Source organism: Sarcophilus harrisii, chromosome 6, assembly GCF_902635505.1.
Source record: "Sarcophilus harrisii chromosome 6, mSarHar1.11, whole genome shotgun sequence".
Taxonomy (NCBI): Eukaryota; Metazoa; Chordata; class Mammalia; order Dasyuromorphia; family Dasyuridae; genus Sarcophilus; species Sarcophilus harrisii.
In genome coordinates, this window is record NC_045431.1 from 181285460 (window position 1) to 181301625 (window position 16166).

At 38.0% G+C, this 16166-nt stretch overlaps 1 protein-coding gene across 3 annotated transcripts in view; it reads left to right on the top strand.

Annotated features, from left to right (window-relative positions):
- Window positions 1-16166, top strand: part of SORCS2 (sortilin related VPS10 domain containing receptor 2) — a 1208352-nt gene that overhangs the window by 405648 nt on the left and 786538 nt on the right. For all 3 annotated transcript variants that reach the window (XM_031943246.1, XM_031943247.1, XM_031943248.1), the window contains exon 2: window positions 6458-6525. In XM_031943246.1, coding sequence (XP_031799106.1) covers window positions 6458-6525 — 68 coding nt within the window. The remainder of the gene's footprint in view (window positions 1-6457; window positions 6526-16166) is intronic.

The following is a 16166-nucleotide window of genomic DNA, read 5'->3' on the forward strand; positions in this document are numbered from 1 at the left end:
GAGTTGAGAGATCTGGCTTGGAATACTGACTTTGATGCTAGCCGTTGACCCTGGGGACAGGTTGGTGAAGCAGTAGATAGAGTGCTCTACCTGGATTTAGGAAGACCTGAATTCAAATGTGACTTCAGAGGTTTATTAGCGGTATGACATTGGGCAAGTCACTTAACCCCATTTGTCTCAGTTTCCTCATCTGTCAAATTAGCTGGAGAATAAACTGTTAACCCCTCCAGCATCCTTGCCAAAAAAAAAACCCAAATGAAGTCACATGGAATCAAACATAACTAAAACAAATGAATAACAAGTCACTTTATCCTTCCATCTTTAGTTTCTCCATCTGTATAAAACAAAGAGAATTTGGTGTAGCACTGAATAACCCATGGGAAGAAAGAAGAGAAAGATGTTCTACTTCTGCAAATTACTTGCAGATCTTGGTTAAGTCATTGTATTACTGTGGAGATTAGTTCCCCAACATTATGGAAAGTGCTTTATGTACTACGCAGAAATATGACATATGCCCAATATCCCAAAGACAATCCAGTCCAGAAAGATGGATGAGTTTCAGTTTTTATTTCTTTTGGAAAGTTTGAGGAAATCCTGCTTTCAAAAGCAAGTGTAATCAAAGAATACCCGGGAAACGGCAACATTTAAATTTCTTTTTAAAAATTCTTTCAATAGTTGATATTTATATAATAATTCAGAGTTCAATCCCTAAGTTTCTAAGTCATAGAGAAGTACCAGCCTGTATTGGCAGAGGGAGATTCCTCACCTGAGATTTGCTTATTCCAATGAATCCATCTGTTTCATAGTTTGTAGTATGCTTAAATACTCTGAGAGGTATTTAAGGAATACCTATAAGAGTTATTATCCACCTTTTATGGATGAGGAAATTAAACAAAGAAGTAAAAATGATTTGCCCATGCTTGTACAGCTAGTAAATATCAAAAGCTGGATTTAAGCCCACAGCTTCCTACTTCCAAGTCCAGCACCCTATCTATCAATGACACCACATTCCTCTCCACTTCCTTTTGCTGTTAAACATTTTATTTTATCCCTCCTCCACTTAATAGTATTTTATTTGATACAATTATATATAAAGATAGTTTTCAAATTTTTTATTTATCACTAATTTTTTATTATAGGATTTTGAATTCTACATTTTATTTTTATTATTTATCTATTATTATTATTTTATTATTTATTATTCTAAGATTTTGAATTCTAATTTTTTTCTCCCTCCCTCTTTCTTCTCACTCCTCCTCTAGACAGCAAACAATCTGATATAGGTTATACATGTGCACTCATATTAAACTTATTTCCACATTAATCAAAAACATTTTATTTTACTTTGATTATTCTATGGACTTAAAAATTCTTCTTTGTGTGTAGATTCAGATCATAGCCCTTCCCTTCCCCCTTTCTTATTCTAGGTAACTTGTCCATGTTCTTGAAAATCTTTTGTTGTGGCTCCATTCAACAGATTAGAGACTTTACTCTGATTTTCTTCCCCTTCTGCAGATATCAGTAGGACCCATGGATGGATTGAGATCTCTCCAATGACATCCTTCAGATCATTTCTGTTGGGCAGCTCTTAGTTGGGGATTGTATTGCAGACTATCCATTTCCAGCATGTACCTTTCCACTTTCTTTTGATCCTCAACTTGAATTTAATAGAGAGTGTAGGGTTCACACCTATAGGTAATCAATGGAATGGTTTTATTATCATTATTTTAAAGACAGGCCTTTGTTTAAAAAGAAGTTTAAAAAGCAGTTCAAAGCACTGCTCAATATCCCAAAGGCAATCTAGCCCACTCATGTTGGGTCCAGTGGTGGGTTTTCCACATTATTCACGTCCACTATTTGTTTATTATGTGTGTATATGTACATGTGCATGTACACATAAATATACTACAAACCACATTTGTACCTATAAATATACAGGTGTGTACATACATGGGTCGATGTACATATAATTATATGTACATAATGCATTCAGATAGATAAATGGAAAGAAAAAGTTCTCTGGACTGTCCATCTAATTGCATATCATAGATTGAACAGGAAGAATTCTTCTTCATCTGCTTGAGTTTAATCTAGGAAAGAGATTTTGCTGCATTGGGCAGGGTAAAGGCTTGATTTATCTCCATACATAGGCTATATAGATGGATTGGACTAGATTACATACACACACATTTATTTACATATATGAGGAAGGAAGTAAGATACCTCAAGATGTATGGCTAGCAAAGTCTGAACTGGGATTTTATCTCAGCTCTTTCCTTCTGAAGCATGTATTCTTCCCCAACTAACTTAGTAGCAGAACTATTGGGAGGCAAGTGCTTTGTAAACTTTAAAATATTTGGAAAATATGAATTATGTGCTTTATGAAAAACTCAGAGGAAGAAATAAATATCACTCACTCATTCCATGTGCTTCTTGTATTTTCAGAAATAATTAATATTTTGAGAGACAGTATGATCTAATGGAAAGATGATCTAGGTTTAAATCCTGGCTCTCAGTAATATATTGGCTGTATTACTTTGGGTAAATCAACAGCTAACCTGCTATTGTTCCCAGCTAACTTTATGGACTCTAAGTGTTAAAACAATCACTAAATTGTGTTAATAGGGGAAGTTTCTTCATTTGGAGTTCCCAAACCAATAAAATTATAGGTGCTGATAGCCTCCCCCCCCAAAAAAATGATATTTGGAATAACCAGAGGCATGAAAGAGCTAACTATAAGAGAGGTCACTTCTAAGGACAATATTTTTCACCCATGCTTTGTCTCTAGAAGAAGCAAGGGATGTGACCTTTATTAGATCTCAAACAGTAGCAGCAGTGAATAGGTTGCAAGGCTCAGATGAGCCAAGAAGGCTTTCAAGATCTGGGGCAGTAAAGAAAGCAACAAGGATTCAGACTTTACCAGTCAAAAGAAGAGACACAGAAGGAATCTGGGGAACAGGTACGAGGAATAATAGAGGTCAGAAAAATCAGGAGTAAAAGAGATGAGAGCCCTCACCTGGCTCTCTGAGCCTCTTGGTCTTTCTCCCAGCTTTCTTGGTCTGTATGTCTGTCTATATATTTAATTTTTATAGATTTAGGGAAGGACATATCAACACAATGCATGAATTTAGAAAATTCATGGAAGGGTTGTGAGCTGTGTTAAAAGAATTGTGACTACACTGAAGTCAATGATCCATTGAAATATTCTTTCTCAGAGGCTTTTTAACCAATTCTTTATGGATCATATATTTGGAAAGAAAAAGGAAAACATTTGTGTAAATTAAAATGATTCACTTGATTCCCATTAAAATGTTCAATTATTCTTCAGTCATTTCTGAAATCTACAAAGTATGATTTCATCTGACAATAATAATCGTAATAGCCAATAATAGATACTATTTATATAAAGCACATAGTATGTGACAGGCACTGTACTAAGTGTATTACAATTATTATCTCTTTTTATCCTCACAACCAACCTGGGAGATTGTCATTGTTATTATTCCTATTTTATAGACGGGAAAATTAAGGCAAATCAAGGTCAAGTGAGTTGCTCAGTCACACAACCAGTAAATATCTAAATCCACATTTGAACTCTGATTTTTCTGACTATAGATCTGTAGCTCTAGCCATTGAACCACACAGTTGGAGGTAACAAAAGGTAGTAGAAAGAGTTCTGTTCTGGAAGCCAGGAGGTGTAGGTTCAAATCTCAGTTTTCCCATTTATTAACTGGGTGACTCTAAGCTACAACTCAAACTGAAGTTTGCTTTTTTAAATTATTTTCTTATAAAGCGTTTCTCAGCTGGTTTTGTTTACTTTCATCCAGCACAGAAGGGTTACCTCTTTATTCATAAAAGGAATAGTTAGTTGTTAGTCACCCCTGAAATAAATAGTAAAATGTGAGATTTCGATGAGTCCCAGTCTGGACCATTGGCTTGGAAGTTTGTGGAGATAGTGCAGTGGAGGTGGATGAACCAGTGTTGCTAATGATTTCTCTCTCCTAGGAATGGATGAGAGTATCTTGAGAGGTTGATAAGTGTATAAATAGTACATTAGTGAGAAGACTTGAATTTTAAATGGCCATGTGGCCCTTCAGCTCTTCTTTTCTGACTCTTTAAAAGAAAAGGAAGCTGAAATGCTCACTCCTGCCCATTTTTAGTGTTAAAATCCAAGTTGTAAATGCCCCATATACAACCTCTTCTCCATCTCCTAGGAAATCTCATGCAAGACTCAATTCCAGTTGTCCATTCTGGCAATAGGCCGTGGATTGTTGGAGAAAAGGATGATCCTGGTTGACTGATAGATCCAAACTGCTGGAGATGGCTGATGTGGGGACCCCAAATTAACCAAGTTAACAGCTGTGCAGGGACTTAGAGGCCATTCCAATTTTACCTCTCTGGGGTTCCCATGGCAACTGTAGTGTTAAGAACTAACATGGGCTGGCAGAAAGTGGAATGAAATTTGATGTACGTTAAAATGCAGTGGCCAGTGAAATAATTTTGGATGAATCCCATTTCCCCACTGGACCAATGTCTGTGACTTGATGGATGTCTGCTTCCTATATTTTTTGTGCTAACTTAAATATTTTAAGGTAATTTGGAAGGGATCTGTTTCCATCCAGTTTAAACCCATTCCATTTTCTTCATTGGTACATAATGAAAATGTCTTTGTTAAGTGGGGCTCAATTTATGTGCTAAATACATTTTTTATTTAGTTTTTTGAACCGTGGATGATTTATATACCCCCCTCCCCCATATGCCTTGGAAAGCAGCCACCATTTCAAGAAAAGTAATGAGATGGCATATTTCAGGGCTGTCTTTCTGGGCTTGGACGGAGAACTAAAGCACCACTCTCTGGCTGGAGCCCAATGCCTTTGTGGAGCACGTTGGTTAAGATAAATTCCACTCAAGAGAAGTCAAGCTGGCTCCATTCTATGTCAAGATTGGGACTAAGTCAGCTGTTCTTTTGGTGACAGTGCTGATTTTTTTGGAATCATTTAATCTCATTGGCAGCTGTTTTTGGTGAGCTACATTATTAAGAGAAAAAAGTCAGTTCTCAAATCCAGAGAGCCTATTCTTAGATGCAAATATATGTAGAGATATCATCTTGTATCTTCTGAAATTCTTGGATCAATTTTTCAGTGTTATTTCTCTTGAGTATTGGGATATTGGGAAATTTTGAGATACACCATCATAGGTGTAGAATGTGGCCCTTTCTGAATTTTGCTGTGGTCAAAAAAGCTTATTATTCTGACCACCTGGTCAACCTTCTGCTGCTCATCCTTTCAGCAGTCAGATCAATTGATTGATTTAATCAATGATCACTTGTTAAGCACCTACTATGTGACAGGCACTGTGCTGGGCGCTGGAGATTCAGTAACAAAAATGGTCTTGAGCTTACATTGCAATCAAAAGAGAAATGAACATACACATATAGTGTTTAAATATATGTATCATAAATGTGTATATATATGCACATATTATATACATATAAATTATATGCACATATTATATGTGAATTATAGAGCACATGATGTATATATAAATATGCATAATATACATACATACATACACACTGTTTGGGTGGGTAGAGCACCAGGACTTGGAGTGGTAGAAGGTCAGGAAATGCTTTCCATAGATACTAATGCTTGAGCTGAGTCCTGAAGGAAGTGAGAAGGGAACATATTCCAGACGTGGTAGATGTATAGTCTATTACTGAGCTGATCCTTGGAGATTTTACGGTCTCTTACATTTGATTAATCTCTCCTTACTCCATGCTCCAGTTACATGGACTTTCTTGTGCCTCTTGACATACTTCATTCCCTCATTCAGGACACTTCATCCCCTAACTCTGTCTCCCTGCTTTTTTCCTCTCTCTCCTACTGCCCCATGCCTGGAACGTTTTCCCTCCTTACCTCTACTTTTTTAACATCCTTGGCTTTCTTTAATACTCAGTTCAAATTCCATGTTTTTCAAGAGACCTTTATCTTCCCCTTGGCCCAACATCCCCTTCTGTGCCTTTTCTGTGAGATGATTTTTTTTTTACACTGAAAATATCTGGTTCATATGTGGATATTTGAATGCTAGAATGTAAGCTCCCTTGAGAGCAGGGTCCATGTTTTTGTTTTTCTTAGCACAATGCCCAGAACATAATAAATGCTCAGTAACTGTTCTTTGAGTGACTCACTGACTGATAGAACCTTTCAGAACTATGAAAACTTATTTTTTGGTGGCATTAATCTTTAGGAACCCAGAATCACTTTCATATTCTCCAAAGAGTCATGAAAGACCACTTAAGTGTAACAGCTCCATCTAAGATCAACTGGAAGAAAAAGCTAAGAGCCCATCCAAAGTGTTTGATATACAATGAAATATATATTGTAAGACAAAAATGGTACTTATTTCTGAAATTGGAAGAGGTCACTAATCTCTTTTGTTGTTTTTTTTTCCTCCACAGGTAATTTTGATTCTGACCAAGTATTACCACGCTGACATGGGGAAGGTGCTGGAGAGCTCTCTGTGGAGGTAAGGGCTTCCAGAGCCACCATCTTCTCAAAAAAAAAAGCCTCTACAGAAGAATTATAGAATCTCTACATTGACTTACTTAGCCAGTAAACCTTCATTGGGGGCTAAACTGCAGGCCACGTGCCAGATGTTGGTCAGTTTGTCTAGGCCACCATCAGTTGTCTTTCTTTTGGGTTGGTATTGGGCCGAGAAGACACTGGAAGAGAATTAAGCATTTATGTAGCAGAAATAAACAACATCAGAGAACAGAAAACCTTTTAGAAGTTATTTTAGCAGATGTAGAGGGTAGTCTTGTAAAATCAGGTCAATGAACAATTTCCTGCTACTTACATTCTCCACTTCACATATAGCTATCAGAATCTACCAAATGTACCTACTGTCTTCATTGTTTAGGAGTGTGATTTTCCCCCTTGCTTTTCTTTTGTAAATTAGTAACCCATTATTGATCAACAGCATCTTTCTGTATTTGAGTTTTAAATTCAGTCCAATCTTGTGAGATTCTGAAGGCCCTTTAAAAAAGATTGTAAAATGATTTTCTATTAACTCTTTAGTTCTGTTTCCAAAACACACCTGAGGATCTCATGGAGAGTGAAATAGATATTTTCATGGCACTTGCTGACAGGAACCAAATCTGTTTTCTTATATCATGGTTAGCCTAGTGAACTTGCCTGGTGAGTATGAGGAGCTAACAGACTAATATTTATGTAGTAAGTCCCTACTACCAGCAAGGTGTCATGCTAGACATGAGGGAATAAATGCAATCTGTACTCACAAAGTATTTGTACTTTGATGGAGAAAAATTAGTATATATTTAAATGCATACTGAATAATTATTAAGATAAAAAAATCAGTTTTTAAGTGAAAGATAGTTTGGGAGGAAGGGCAGGAAGAAGTTGGGTAGATTAAGAAAAACTTTACATAGAAAGTGTTGTATCCTGAAGAAAGAAAGATTCTAGCAAGTGAAAGTGGGAGTATATTCCAGATATGGGGTTAGGCAAGTATAAAGATGTAAAGAAGGAGTATCATGTGTAAAGAAAGCTATAGAAGAAAGCTTTAGAAGGCCACTTTGGTTGGAAGAAAAAGTGTGCAATTGGGTATAATGGTTAATGAATCTGGAAACATAGGTTGGACATAAGTTTTGAAAATATTTAAAAGCTAATAGAGTTTATATTAATCATAGAGGGAATAGGAAGATACTGGAGATGATGGAATTAGTCAGAGTGACGTGGTCAGATCTACATCTAAGAAAAAGGGAAATCATACTTTGGTAGTAGTGTGTAAAATTGAGTAGAATAATGAGAAACTCAAAGCACAGAGATAATTATGAGCTTTTAATAATCCAGGCAAGAGGTCATGATGGCCTAAATCAAAGTAGTAATTATGTGAGTGTAGAAAATGGGTCTGTTGGATTTAAGAAGGTAGAAATGGCAAGATTTGGCAACTGGTTGGATATGGAAGGAGAGAGCTTTAGGGAAAGATGATATGTTTAGTTTTGAAGAAAAGAATTTAAATTTTTGCCAAAATATAGTTTGAAAAATCCAGTAGGCACTTGGTCTTATGAAACTGAAGTTCAGAAGGAGGTACTGATGATGATGATGATGTGTGTATAATGTATATCTATATCTATATCTATCTATCTGTATCTATGTATGTATGTTGTATCTATCTATCTATCTATTTATGACTTGTTTGTATGGACATGAGAGTTAACCCAGGGAAGCTGATGAGAGTATTAGAGAGAGGATAGGACTATGAGTTAAACCTTACCTTGGTTAGTAAGACTTTCCAGAGAAAAATTCAATCCTCTAGTCATCATCTGTAACACTAAGGGAGCCAGTCTGAGAATATATAGTCTTTGTCTGGAAAAGAGATAGGTCAGTAGTTATAGATTGCCTTAACCATTCACTAATCATTTCTAAGAAAACAAAGCAAATTCTAAAGCATCCTGGTAAGGGTACAGGAGAAGGGATAAGCAGGATATGGAAAGCTTCTTTATGCATTTTAAATATAGTCATCTCTGGACAGACTATGTAGACAGTGTCACCAAGGAAATAAGGATACTGGGATCAGATCATGGGTACCATGGATATCTTTATTTCAGACTTAGGAAATCATTTGAACAAACCAATTGTAAAACTTCTTTGAGGCTCTCCCTCATTCCCCTAAATGAGCAATCATTTATTTTAACAAAATAAGAAAATGAATTAAGGAGATTCTTCTCAAGTCGTCCCTTAAACTTCAGATAGTCACAGGTTTCTATGTTACTTATTTCAGAAGACAATTAAATTATCACAGGAATAAGAGGACTCCTTTCCAAAGCTAGTTACCTCATATTGAATCCAACCAAAATTAGCACTGGCCATGGAGTGGTTTAAGATTAAAATGAATTCACCAGAATTAGTTACAGTCACATCTAAATTATTAAGGAGACTTCATCATGATTTACTTGAAGGCTGTGCTTTTTTTCCAAAGGACTCACATTCTAGAAGTAACCTAGATAAAAAGATGATGATGTTAAGAATAGATCAACTCAAGATGGCGTTATCTCATAGTTTCCATTGTCTTAGTTTAATCCCTTTCTTCACCCTTCCCTAAATAAAGCAGGTTAGAGCTGACATTGTCCTTGAGTTCCCCAGTAGAGGAATGTTCCGAGGTTTTGCTCAAATAGTTAAGAAATTCTTCAGTCTCCTTGGTTCTAGTATAGCCTTTCATGTACAATCTACCTTTAATGCCACCAATGTTTCTGGATCATTAGCCTGATATTTTAGAGACCTGAATTGATCCCCATTGTACAAATTAAGCAAAAGGGAGGATAATTCCTATTTTCATGGAAACAGTATTTCTTCAGTAATTCCTTTGGTTTAATTTCCATATTGCAGTCATTCATCAGAAAGAAAATTCATTAGAAGGAAAGTAATTATTTTAATATTCCATTAAAATTTCTAATGTGTCTCAGAAAACTGTATTAGGAATACTTAGGAATCTGACCCTCCTTTCCTCTCTCTCCACAAGCCATTTTATTATCCCTCAAAACAAAATGACTGAGAATTATTGTTCATAATTGCCTTGTTCTTATGGCAGATCTGGGGAATGGCTTAAACTTGGGAGTCTTTAGAGGCAGGAGCCAAGGAAGAATTAGGGGTATGGCATAGGTGATCCAATGCTTGACAAAGTGATTTGAGTGCAGGGTCAATAGGGAAAGCTGGCTATGGATGGAGATCTGGTATTTTAATAACAGAATCTGAGAACATGGAGAGGGCAAAGTTTGTCTGTAATCTGGGGGCATGTAGTAAGTAATCAGGATTTGGAGGTACCCAAAGGAATACATAGAATTGGCTGCCAAAGTGAAAGTCAGAAAAACCCAGATATCAAACAGATGAAGGAAGAGAGTCTGTTCTTTGCTGAAGAGTTTAATGCCATAAAAGCTGAGCTCCTTGTTCCTTTTTAAGCCAGAGGCTACTGATTTTCCACCTCGTTCTTCTCAATGAGTTCCACCCATTGGGGTGGATGTCATCCTTCAATGCTTTCACAATGGGAAATACCATCTCACTGTGCTGGAACAAGGATGTGGGTGGTGATGGGGGAAAAAAAGGGTTCTGGTTCCATTTCAATGTAAAATGCCATGGGCTTGTGGTATTGCAGCTCTGTGCATTTCATATTTACAGGAGCTACAGTTCGCTGTGTGATGTGATCTGAGGATTCTTCCTCCCAGAACTGAGCTCAAAATTCTTGGATTTTCTTGGAAGGAAATAGCTTGCAGTCCCAATAGGGAACTTTACTGCCAAAATATCAAAGGGCAGTACAATAAAACCAGCCAAATGCCTACTGTTTACAGAGCATTGCTATGACTATGGAGGGAGATAAAGAATTGAGATAAGATGCAGTCCATGTTTTCAGGGAGTTTACTTGCTGGCAGGAGAAAAAGACACCAATATAATGACTATAAGATGCAATATTATGTAAATGTTTTAAAGTTAAGCGTCATGTTGGTTATGGGAGAATCATTATCTCAATCTTAGTCATGGCTCCCTGGAAGAACTTGTCTTGTTTAGTTTTAAATTTTTAACATATATTCTGCTTACTTTTTTTTTTCTTGGTTCATATTGTCTCCCACCAATAGAATCTAAATTCTTTGAGGGAATTCCCTCTCTTGATAACTCCAACCCTCCCTCCCTTCCTCTCTCATTTCATCCCCCCCTTCCTTTTTCCCTTCCTTCTTCTTTTCCTTTTCCTCTTCCTTCCTTCCTTCCTTCCTTCCTTCCTTCCTTCCTTCCTTCCTTCCTTCCTTCCTTCCTTCCTTCCTTTCTCTCCTTTTTTTCTTTGCTCCCTCCCTTGCTCCCTTCATCCAACATTTGCTCCATCTCTTTTTTCCCCTTCTTTCCTTCCATATAAGAAGTATATAATAAATACTGAAAACATGAATGATTGTGGAGGACTTTGTCAAGTAGAAGACTACACTACAGATGGAATTATTGACTTTGGGAGACATAAGGAACGATTATTCTGGTGGGGGACTGAAGACTAGGTTTAGAGTGTCTTGGTCATTTAATACACATAGAAACAAAACAGCAAAGTTCTGATGAGAAGTATGGCAGCCATCACGTGAACAGGACTCAGGCAGGTGTCTGATCTTTGAGAATATCTTTAAGCACCATAGAAGGGTCCTGTTCCTGCAACCCAAGCAGATCAACCTGAAATCCTATCATTGTAGGTTAATAACTACAACATGGATGAGGGACAAATGTTAGCTGGGGTTATTAAAAATGTACTGAAATACCATCTTCAAGCTCAACAAATACATTTTTAATACCAGGTATGACATTTGCATGACAAATCTACCCTTCCAAAGCTCAATTGAATTTCTTTTTAATTGGTTCCTGTTTAATGGTCCAACTGCTGGCATCCTGTCCTGTACAGCAAGATCTGATACTTATTCCCTTTCACATCCTTGATGGCTTCTCCTTGCTTGGATGTCATTTTGAAATTGGTGGGAGAGACTCAAAGTGCAGAAAGGAACCACAAAAAAATCACTCCCACTATGAAGTTCGACGCTCTAGCATCATTTATTTAAGGCACACCTCTGAACCCTGCCTGCATTTATTGCTCTCTCTGCTTTTCTTCTGTGGGTTAGTTTGAAAATTCAACGTCAGCCTTTTCTGAGTGGGAAAGGCCCAGAAGTAAAGGCCTAGGTTGACTAAACACAATGCAACCCTTAGAGCACATTCTCCAGGCAGGCAGTGTTCTGCCTGAGGAGAGAACGGGGAGAATAAATTAATGTTGACCTTCACTTGGGTAAATTGTGCTCTCTGTCTGCACTCGCCTTTTGGAGGTCACCGGGGACTCGTCTCATGGACTAAGATTTTACACATCTGTCAGCTAAAGAGAATATTGAAATGGAAATTCCAGCACCCCAGAAGTTTCGGTGGTTGTGTGACATGACCCAGAGGAGGAAGGCTTCCCAAATCCAGGGATGGATTCTAATGAGAAAGAAACATATTTTCCTTAATGATAGCCATATTTTCACCAGGTGGGTCTCTTTCTCTGCAGGGGAAGCGAGGCCTTTTGGAGGTTAATGGACGATGTGGGTTCCTGTTTGTCTTCAGAATTAGCCAATGGAAAACTATTGCCTTTTCTGTGGGATCAGCACTGGGGATTTAGAAAAGAAAACACCTCTCTTCAGTGTGAATAAACTGTGGAGGCTGTGCAGCCCTTAATTTGAAGACCATTAACACTCCAGACTTAGTTCTAGCACAACATCAGGTGGGAGTGTTCAGAGAACACAGAGAATAAAAATAATCCATGCTAAAAGGATAGAGGCAGAGGCTGTGCAGAGTATGAGAGGAAGAAAAGGATAAAACCTCAGACAGTCTTGTGTGTTTACTATGGGACCTATTTGTTTCCAAGGGGTTCTGGACCAAAAGACTAATTTAATTGTGTAATCATGCTTGGCGAAAACTGGCCGATGGGAGAGCTAGCCTTTCCTGTCTCCCTTCTCCACGGCTATGCCTTGGTGTTTTGATACTATAAACAGTTCTGGAGAAATAAATATCTCTCTCTCCACACACATATATATATGCATATTCAAATATGCTTATGTTATATATGCATGTACATATATTTAAACACACAGGATGTATAAAATAATATACATATATGCATAACAGATGTGCCTATATTTAGGTTTACTCATGAATACAAACATGTATATGTGTATATATATATTTATGTTCACCGTTCATGTTTTAGATATACATATAATATTTATAGAATTTTATAGATGTAAGATTATTTGGGTTTATTGGCTATTCTCCCCTCATAATTACAATGCTATCTCATTTAATCCTTATAAACACCCTGTAATGGAGTTGTTGGTATTGTTATAATTCTCATTTTACAGATGAGAAAACTGAAGCTTAAAAAGTTTAAATAACCAAGATAGTGGAGTAAAGGTGGGAACTTCCCCATCATCTCTTCAAATTGTTCCAGATTCCTTTAAATAATGACCCTGAACAAATTTTAGAGCATTAGAACAACCGAAAAAATGGAGTAGAACAAGATCAGTGGAAAAAGTCTGTGGCATAAGGTGGGAATCCAGTGTGCAATTCCCAGTGCAGGCCTGGTCCCGGGCCCTAGCTCTGGCCTTGACCAGAACATCAGAGAGATGGTGCCTCTGGATCAGCAGCAGTGCTGGAGGCTTCTGGACCTCTCAGGCCCGAAACATCAGGGAGGGCTGGGAAGGTCAGTAGAGAGCCCCTGGTCAGCAGAGCCCCAGCCCTGGCCAGTACACTAGTTCTTACAGCTATAATGGGGCAGGGATGCACCTGACAGCTCCAGGGCAGAAACCAGTACTTGAGATAAGATTCCCAGAAGGATTTCTGAAAACAGCTGCACAAAACCTCTAAAGCTTGGGATATTGCACCTTCCACCCTGGAAACAGAGCCCTACTTTAACAAAGAATCAACAACTGAGTAATAAGCTAGGAAAATGAACAGGAAACCAAAAAAGTTTCTGACCATTGAATGTTATTATGGTGACAAGGAGGATCAAAATACACACTGAGAAGATAATAAAATCAAAGTTCCAAGAGGCTCCATGAAAAATAAGAATTGGGCTTAGACTATGGAAGAACTCAAAAGGGACTTTGAAAATCAAGTAAGAGAGGAAAAATTAGGGGAAAAATTGAGAGAGGTGAAAAAGAAAATACAAAAACTTATGAAGAAAAGAGTGCCTTAAAAGCAAAATTGGCCAGTTGGGAAAGGAGGTGCAGAAGTTCACTGAGGAAAATAATTCCTTAAGAAAATAGGAAATTTAAATAACTTTTGGGGAGTTCCACAACTAGCAAATATTTGAGCCAGAAAGACTGAGATTTTTATGATTTTAAGTCCAATGGTATTGTAAGCCTATGGTACTGTAAGTTCCTTGAAAACAGGGGTTATGTCTTGTCTGTTCTGATGCCAGTGTTTGGCCCACAATTTTATTTATTTGAGTTTTCTGAAAACAGCTTCTGCAAAGACCCAGAAGGAGCTGAAGCATGGAGAAAAGGAATTGCCAATCCCCCACTGAAAGGAAGATGATATAGTATGGTAGAAAAAGATTAGACTGAGAGCGGAAAGAGCTGACTATCTGCTGGTTGCATGGTATTTGCCATTGATTGTTCTATGCTCTCCTTTTACTTAGCAGAAACAAGGCTTGATTGAATTGTCAGGGAAGTGGGGTTGAAAATATTTCAAGTTAACATATTTTTGTTAAGAACTCTTCTGATGTCTTACATCTATCAAATTCCTTTATTTGGTAACCCTATGAAGAATTGTCAGTTCCTAGTATTTTTATACAAAGAATATAAAATTTTTGGAGATAGAATTGTACTGACTTTAGAGAGGATGTGTAGTATGGTACATTGAGAACTAGATGCAATGTCAGGAAGATCTGGATTCAAGTCTCTCCTTATATGTGCTCTTGGACAGTTCCTTATGTTCCAAAAACTACATCTTACAGAAACTGATAGATACTTGTTTCAGCCTGGTGTTACTTCTGCCAATAAAATCTCAAGTCTAGTCTCCATCAACTTTCCTCTTGTCCAAAGTTTACTGACAAGTGAAAGGTTTGATGGATGTCCAGTTGTGTTCTTCTAGGAGGAGAGGGCACAGACAACAGGATTACTTAAGAATGGGACCTGGGAATGCTTGATCTTATAGAGCAAAGACCAAATAGATTAAATCAGGATGGATGAAATGAAGTATCAAGATAAAAAACCTGGTGTGGATGGGTGCAATAATGGAAGAAATGGGATAAGACACAGATCAAAATCACTTGAACCAATGTTTATCAAGCATCTGTTAGGTACCAGCAACCTTGGTCAGTCATGATTGGAGCAAGTATAAAAGGATGAGGAAGGAGCTCCCTTCCTGTGTCCTCTCGTTTCCGATGGATGACAGTCACCTGGGGCTCCTTGTATCAATGGAGATGGGCTCATTTTTCAGCAGCTTGGTATAGCAGAAACAGTGGTTGACTTGGAATCCTGGAACTAAGTTTGAATCTCAATGACCCTGGCCAAATATTTTGATCTCCCAGGACCTCAGATTCATCCTTTGTAAAGTGAGTTGGTGTGGATGACTGCTGATGTTCCTTATTGCTCTCTGTTCTAGGTTTTGACCTTTGTATCTTAAATTCATTTCCTTGGGATTAACCAAACATTTGTGAAGCACCTACTATGTGCCAGACACTGATTAAATACTGAGTATATACATTTACAAATGAATGACAAGTACTTTAAATCTCTAGCTTATAGTAAGCTTTGGAACCAGGCCCTTCTCAAAGAAAGGTGGTAGTATTTTGCTTTTGTGAATATAGTTTTAGGGAAAGTGCCTGTTTATTCTCCAAGGTAATATTACCAATAACTACCCTGTGCACTTAATATGCTTCTTTATAGCCAGAGACTACAACTCGGTTTTTGCTCTGTTTCATGGAGCAATAGCCAAGGTTCTTGTGCCAGTGGAAGGCAGAAGGGGGGGACTGGGGTCTGAGGGCAGCCTTATTGACCAGGGGGAGAGCTTACCAAGGGAAGAGGGACTTTCCCCCGCCAAAGGGGCGAGAGACTGAGAGGAAGCCAGTTTATGAGCCACAGCTGTTTGCCTTCACAGCCACATGAGGCAAAAGGCACTGACCTGGGCAGTCCAAGAGGCAGATCGACACTCCCCCTATTCATGGAGACATATTGAGAGGCAGATGCCAGGACGCAGGTGCTGGGACTGGCTGGATACCAGGGGGCAGCTGTCCCTAATTAATCCTCAGTTTTAGCCATTAGGAATAGGGCCATTTAATGTAGCAGCAGAGCCCAGCCTGATGCTGGTGATCATTAGACTGGTTCTCTTAGAGCTGAGGGAGCCAGAGGTCATGTAAGCATCATAGATTAAGGCAAAGTAAATTGGGATAGGAGACAGACACGGGAGATTTCATACATTGGGGATGTTCTTGGTTCTGTTGTTCTTTAACCACAAATATAGCAATGGGATGATTTCCTTGCAATAGGGTACAAAGCTCTGAGGCTTGTCTTATGCATTATGTATGTGTTGGGGAAACAAATGGGAAGGAAAAATGTTTTTTTCCTTCTTTTTCTCATTTTTCTATGAGGTGACAGAGAG